General features: G+C 30.2%; 1 protein-coding gene across 5 annotated transcripts in view; it reads right to left on the bottom strand.

The window, feature by feature from the left end:
- Positions 1 to 595: 595 nt before the first annotated feature.
- The window catches only part of LOC106686827 (klaroid protein), a 45,330-nt gene continuing 38,479 nt past the window's right edge, over positions 596 to 7,446 (bottom strand). For 4 of the 5 annotated variants that reach the window (XM_067046177.1, XM_067046171.1, XM_067046174.1 and 1 more), the window contains 4 exons: positions 7,098 to 7,213; positions 6,846 to 7,013; positions 5,298 to 5,390; positions 596 to 775 (listed from right to left, as the gene is read on the bottom strand). In XM_067046177.1, the coding sequence (XP_066902278.1) occupies positions 611 to 775; positions 5,298 to 5,390; positions 6,846 to 7,013; positions 7,098 to 7,213 (542 nt within the window). In that variant the 3' untranslated portion in view covers positions 596 to 610. Of the gene's footprint in view, positions 799 to 5,297; positions 5,391 to 6,845; positions 7,014 to 7,097; positions 7,214 to 7,446 lie in introns of all 5 variants that reach the window. The other variant, XM_014430382.2, reaches the window with a different exon arrangement.

The raw sequence follows: 7,446 nt of genomic DNA, 5'->3' as shown, positions 1-7,446 counted from the left end.
TTGGGAGTGGAGATTTCAGTTTTGACCCGGACTGAGAGAGTTTGGGGTGCGATCAAAGGATTATTTATTATTAACTGCAAGCACACATGTGTCGTTAGCATGGGTGATAAAGATAGGTTAGGATTGGTTGGGATGTTAGCTGTACAGACTGTGTAGAGAATGGGACCGAGGATACTACCTTGAGGAACACCAGCGAACTGTCTATTAAGTTAATAAATTAATAAATAAAGTCCCTAAGCTAACTGGCTTGTACTATTTACTATCCTAAGTTTAATTTATTTTCGTAATAAAACTGTTATATATTTAACATTAAAAATATTGACAGATACAAATTGTAATATATCTCTAAAATAGAGCAAAGTCCTTTTGCTTTAGTAGGTCTACCAATATACTATATTTTTTATCAAAAAAACATGCGATCTTTTTGAAGGCTTTGGACAGTTTTTACCTACTTAAAAGGGTAATACTCGTACAATCACTCTCAAATTAAGGACAAATCATTTACCCATAGGGATCTAGCAAAACCCTTCTCAAATGGTGTGTATAAGCTCTAATTGACATTTCCACAGTTGTTATCATTTTACATTTCTTCTCATCTAGTCCCGTTGTTCTAGTATTGTATATATACAAAAGAAAGGAAGACAAGATTATATAAAATCAATTGTATTTGTTTTTTGCTAAGCTTTCTGGCGGTGGCCTCCCATGGATCCTTATCCGATAGATGCAAGTGAACTTGGGGTTTCCATGATTTGAGTCTATCATTACTTCCACCAACCTAAAAGTTTTAAAACATGGCACCTGAAAATTTTAGCCAAAATAATAAAGACCAAATAAAGTTATAAATTGTCTTTAAAAAATCTATAGTTTAACTATTTAAAATAGCTTCTTAGTGGCATCTATTTTATACTGTTTATTATCAATGTTTAGAAGAAATGTAACCAAATACAGTAAAACTTCTATACAACTGACACAAGCGTAGAAGATAATTTTGTCTGTTATATAGCAGTATCGGTAAAAAAAAGTTGAATAAAAAAAAGAAATAATAGAATTATGTACAAATCACTTAAGCAGTAATAAGCCCGAAAAAACTACATTATAATTTTTTAAAAACGAAATGTGATGCGGTGCCAGAGATGGGAAAACATTAGCTTTAGCTAAAGGTGCCATGGATACGACCCTTATTCATGAATGAATCATTGATAAATAAATATTGTATCCATGGAGTTTTTAGTTATTAGTTTCATAATTGTCCAACTGCGCGGCATCACACATAGTACAAGAGCCCAAGAGGAGAAAAAAGTCAGTTATCTCGCCCCAATTATTGATTACTTTAATGAAAACTAGGTATAATTACTAGTCAAAACTGATGCTTCTGCCAAGTATAGGTAGGGGGAATAAAAAATGGCGGCTGCATCAAAACCTTAAAAAACATTTATTTTTCATTCGGAGCTCAATATCTTAAAAACTACCAACAGCATTAGAAAACCTAAGAGAACGTCATTTAAAGAAGAGTAAATTTGCGAAAATATGAGCCCTAATAGAGTTATTTACGTTAAATAGTTTTCGAGATATAGCTTTTTAAAAAGCAACATTTTATAAAAATGTTGTAAGGGACGTACTGAAAGATCAGTAGTTAGTGAATTTATTTTGAAAAATCTATATCTCAAAAACCATTTGAAGTACAGATGTCTATTAAGCTATAAAGCTCATTTTTTGATGTTTATCTTCGTAGGAGTAACATTTTACATTAAATTCGCTAAAATATATTGGTTTATAGTTGTTCGGACAAATTTTCATTTGCCAAATTTATATTCATATGTGAATATCATAAAAACTACTACCTCTACGAAGTTAAGTGTTATAAGCTACTAAGTTAAATTTCCTTTATTTTGAGTGTTGACAGACATATGTGCGTCTTGTGGATCTAGAGATATATTTTTTCAAAAATCCAACATTTTATACGAACAACTATAAATTAACATTTTGTGAGTTTATTTTGTCAAATATCATAAAAACTACTACTCCTACAAAGATTATTAACTATTTTGTAGTAAATTTAATTAGCTTTAATTTGAGCGCTAGCAGACATCGGTACATCCAATGGTTTTTGAAATTATGTTTTCACAAATCAAACTTATTGTCCGAACAGCTGTAAATCAATTTATTTTTGGAAATATCATGAAAACTACTATTCCTACTAAGGTAAAGGTCATAAACTTCTTTATAGTCCATTAAACTAGCTTTAATTTGAGTGTTAATAGAAATCTGTAGGTCACATAGTTCCTGAGATATAGATTTCTCAAAATAAATTAACTAACTACTAATCTTTCAGTAGATTTTAAAGAAATTTTGCTTTTAAAAAGCTATATCTCGAGAACTATTGGACGAAAATAAGTCTTTTAGGGCTAATATTTCAGCAAATTGACTCTAATATAATTTGATAATCACAAAAATAGCTATAACTTTAACACGAGCTCACTCACCTACACTAAATTTGTGGGGGTATGTGGATTAGTAAGTGAGAGTTGTGTGATCCCGTGCCAACTTTAAAACTAATAGCTAAATTGCCTAAGGTACGATATTTATTTATCAATGATTCATTCATGAATAAGGGTCGTATCCATAGTAATTTTATCTGTGAATGACCCTATCTTACATTAAAACTTTTAATCACAGGCAATATACACTTTTATACTTTATCACAACAATATTCGTAATCGATGTTACAAGTTTAAAAGGTTAAAAAGTGTTAATGTTAATGTGAAGGATTGACAAAATAGGATCATTTTGACTGAAATAAATCATTTTTAAGAATATTTATATCATTTATAATGTTTCTAGTGTTAAAAATGTTCTCTGGTCCAAAACCATAAATAGGAACCAGAATTGGTTTGGACATCACCCCTGCCTCTTTTCCTGGGAATAACCCGTATAAAAGCCATCTATTAATGTCTACAATTTTCACTATCACTTACCTATAAATAGAATGATGCAGTTTTTCGATTTCAGGGGCTTTTTAAATATTGCTCTATGTTTAAAGTCTCTTCTTCCCGTTTTAAGCTAATATTTCGAAAGTGATATAGGGCGCTCGCTCTCCGGGGGTTTAGTGGGGCGGGTCCGGCGGGGAAGGATTGCCTTTTTTTTAACGTTACGATCTCCTCTTGTGAGATTGTGGCATGTCGTTCATCGACCAACCTACCCGATATAATTGTCCGTTCTAAAAGTCAGATAAGTAAGGCTACCATGGAGAGCGGGAGTGGAGGGTTTCATGCCGTTTTTCGATTTCAGGGGCTTACGTTACGATCTCCTCTTGTGAGATTGTGACATGTCGTATTGGAAAAGGAATCTAATTTAGGTCCTGTCTATAAAACCAGAAGAATATAATTTTTTTCAAGTTAAAAAAAAGAAGTAGTTACGTAAGGGACGTAATTGCGATCGTGTAAAATGTCGAATTCGAGTTTTCGTCGGATACACATGTTCTGACGTCCCCTGAGTCCAATATACCTAATCTTCCAAATTGTCCTTATGTGGAAAGCTTAGCTCGAAAATGAATACCCGTACGAAACTGAAGTTAAATATTTAAGTTGGTCATATGCCTTGGATGTGACAGCAAATGTCACGATAACCTCGACTTATCGGAAGTGATACTTTATAGAATAGATTTTTAATTTTTTTTTTCCAAAAACGGTTCAAAACATTTTGATAAAACTCATCATATCAATGAATCTTTTTGAATTTTTACATTATTCCAATTTTATGGAAAATGACTAATGATTATGCTGTATAGTCAAGTACAATTCAATCTATAGTCAAGTACATTGCAATCTGCAATCAAGTACACTGCAATCTATAATGTACTTACATTGCAATCTATAATCAAATGCTCTTTAATACCAGCTAGCTCTTATCCTCATTGAAATAGATTTTCAGAGCTTAACTAACGGATTTAAAAAAAAAAATCATCCTCTATATTGCTTTTGAAAAAACAAACAGTAGCTAAATATAAAATATTTTAGATGAATGGAATATGGTCGGTTTTTTTTTAAAGTTTTATATTCACTATCCTTCCTGTTTCATTTATATTCATGTATCTATATTTTAATTTATATTCATGTTTTATCTTCTTAAGTGTACTTATATTAATTACTTTATTATTAATTTTCTATTATATTTTACACTTTTCTGTATCCCCGCTCATTTGGTATATTTTGTTTCTTAATTACTTTTCACGCATTGTATCCCATTATTTTATACTTTACTTTTCCTTTGTTTTTCTATCTGTTATATATCATTTGATTTTTATTTTTTTTCTTTCTTTTTTCAGCTTTTTATCTGTACTTTCTTTAATATTTCTTCTCTTATCTATCTGTTACTATTACCCCTTTTCATTTACTATTTATTACCTTTAATTTTTCTTATTATATCCTACGTTTTTACATTTTATACCCCTGTTATTTTACACTTATGTTTTTTCTTTTTGTAACTATAGTGTTTGTATCTTTTTTAGCCCTGACGAAGCCCTACAACGTGGGGCGAAACGTTGACTCATTAAAAGTATAATTCTACTATTTGAGATTTTTTTGACCGCACCCGGACCATATTCAATTCATCCATACACACGGTCAATCAAATATCTTCCAGTATAAAATATTTTAGAATTTGGTGTATAAGTTAGTGATAAAACGAAAAAAAATGGAATCGGAATAAAATTGATACTTCCCGATCTCTCCCGATTAAATGAATATGTGTATGATTATCTTTTGTTATCCTTTTGTATGTAGGACAGAAACAAAGTTGAAAATCGTTTTTCCTACATTAAGGATTCTAAAATATAAGTTTTTATAGGAACAGTAGAATAGAAATGTTTTGTCCCCTGGTTTTGACTCTTTTTTTTTTTTTTTCAAAGATCGTTAAAAATAACAGATTTTTTGAAATTTGAACAGAGTTCACAAATCTACTCAAAACTTGAGGACGAAAGTAGGGTAGTAAGAGAATGTTGTGTAGTGCGCGTAACGCACCATAATTTTGATTTGATTTTACTGAATTGAAGCAAGCATATCAAGATTAACCACATGCTGTTGTTATGACCGAGAAAAAATCAGAACAAATTTCCAAAATTCATACACATTAATGGATTTGTACATGAATACTAAGACACCATGTATATATTGTATGTAAAAATTGTCTAAATCGATAGTTAAACTTTTTGGCAACTAAGTCATTTAAAAGTTTCATAAACAAATTTTTTATATAATAGAATAATTTTAGTTTGGTTATGAAAAATAATGAAGCATTACCTTGACGACAAACGTCTGAATAGCTGGCCCTTCTTCATTATACTCGAACTGTCCGAAACAGTGAGGGTTTCGATCATTCAGACTTTCAAGTCCCTGTAGAAGAAATGATAATCAATAAGCAATCTAAATGCATAGTGTAATGATAATTGCCTTTAAGCCAATCAGCATATATAAATATAGTAATTTATTAAAACAAAAGAAAACTTTCAGAAATCATTTTGTAACCTAATTTTTTATTTTATTTTTTTTATAGAACCATTTCTTTCTCAAAAAGTAAAGTTTTTCGTGAACTGTATTGTCTTTGACCCCAGAGCAATAAAAATTCTGTCAAAGTCGCTTAGGATTTATATAAGAAAATGTGGCACTCTGCCCAAGAAGAGAAAAAAGGCAGTTATCTCACCCCAATTTTTGATTAATTTAATGAAAACTATGCATGCTTCGGAGCTTTATATCTTAAAAAGTAAGAACAACACAAGAAAACCTAAGAGAATGTCATTTAAAGAAGGGTTAATTTTCTAAAATATGAGTCCTAATAGAGTTATTTACGTTAAATAGTTTTCGAGATATAGCTTTTTAAAAAGCAACATTTCATAAAAATGTTATATGGGACGTACTGAAAGATCAGTAGTTAGTGAATTTATTTTGAAAAATCTATATCTCAAAAAACATTTGACGTACAGATTTCTATTAGCACTAAAATTAAAGCTAGTTTAATGAGCTATAAAGTAGCTTATGATGTTTATCTTCGTAGGAGTAATAGTTCACATGAAATTTACTAAAATAAATTGATTTATAATTGTTTAAAAATTTTCATTTGCCAAATTTATATTCACATATGAATATAAATTTGGCAAATGAAAATTTGTCCGAACAACTATAAACCAATATATTTTAGCGAATTTAATGTAAGATGTTACTCCTACGAAGATAAACAAGCTTTATAGCTCATTAAACTAGCTTTAATTTGAGTACTAATAGACATCTGTACTTCAAATGGTTTTTGAGATATAGATTTTTCAAAATAAATTCACTAACTACTGATCTTTCAGTACGTCCCTTAGAACGTTTTTGTGAAATGTTGCTTTTTATAAAGCTATATCTCGAAAACTATTTAACGTAAATAACTCTATTAGGGCTCATAATTTTGCAAATTTACTCTTCTTTAAATGACGTTCTCTTAGGTTTTCTAATTTTGTAGGCAGTTTTTAAGATATTGAGCTCCGAATGAAAAATTAATGTTTTTTAAGGTTTTGATGCCGCCGCCATTTTTTATTCCCCCTACCTATACTTGGCAGACTCATAAATTTTGACTAGTAATTATACCTAGTTTTCATTAAAGTAGTCAAAAATTGGGGTGAGATAACTGACTTTTTTCTCCTCTTGGGCTCTTGTACTAATACTTTTATCTTCCTACAGGACCTCTAGCAAACGGCTAGCAAAACGATACATTTTGTGCAATGTTATTACACGTTTTTTTTTATTTGTTACTATACCAACCTCTAGTAATGAAAAATAACGAGTTATATAATTATAAGCTAATATACTTACTAATAATGTTATTCTTTTTGGAGCTGAGGATATATCTCCTGTTGGGGAAATACTTCGAGGGATGTGCTCTATCGTTATTGCAGTAACGACAATATCTCTGATGAGTTTAATCACCGCAGTGCCTGTGTCACCTTTAATAGCCCAACAGTCACCGGGGTTGACTTTAGGCTTTGAAATAAAAAAAACAAAGCAACAATGAACAAAATATAAAATGTATAATCGTGTTATATTATATTAATATTTTAAACCCACTTCGATTATATTCTTCGGTTCTGTTAGGACCGTCAAGAGCGGATAGCCGAAAATGGTAAGTAAAGGTGTCCCTTCCTTGTAAGTGACTGTATTCCTTACGGAAACTATACAGGCTCCTGTTACAAATAATCAGGTAAAACATTTAATATATTATTATTGTTTTTAGTGTAGCTTCAAAATATATTTATTTAATTTATGTAAATTGTAATATTCAAGATTTTTTTTTTTTTTAATTATTTATTTATTGTAATTTACAACTGTACAAAATAATACAATAGGTAAATATGTAGTATGTTTCATATACAGTTGAAAATCTTGGGAAGGAACCACCCATTGGTGGTACTTCAAA

The sequence above is a fragment of the Halyomorpha halys genome, unplaced genomic scaffold, assembly GCF_000696795.3.
Source record: "Halyomorpha halys isolate HHAL.00 unplaced genomic scaffold, Hhal_1.1 Scaffold885.1, whole genome shotgun sequence".
NCBI lineage: Eukaryota > Metazoa > Arthropoda > Insecta > Hemiptera > Pentatomidae > Halyomorpha > Halyomorpha halys.
The sequence above is the reverse complement of the archived record's forward strand: the minus strand, read 5'-3'. Positions and strand labels throughout refer to the sequence as shown.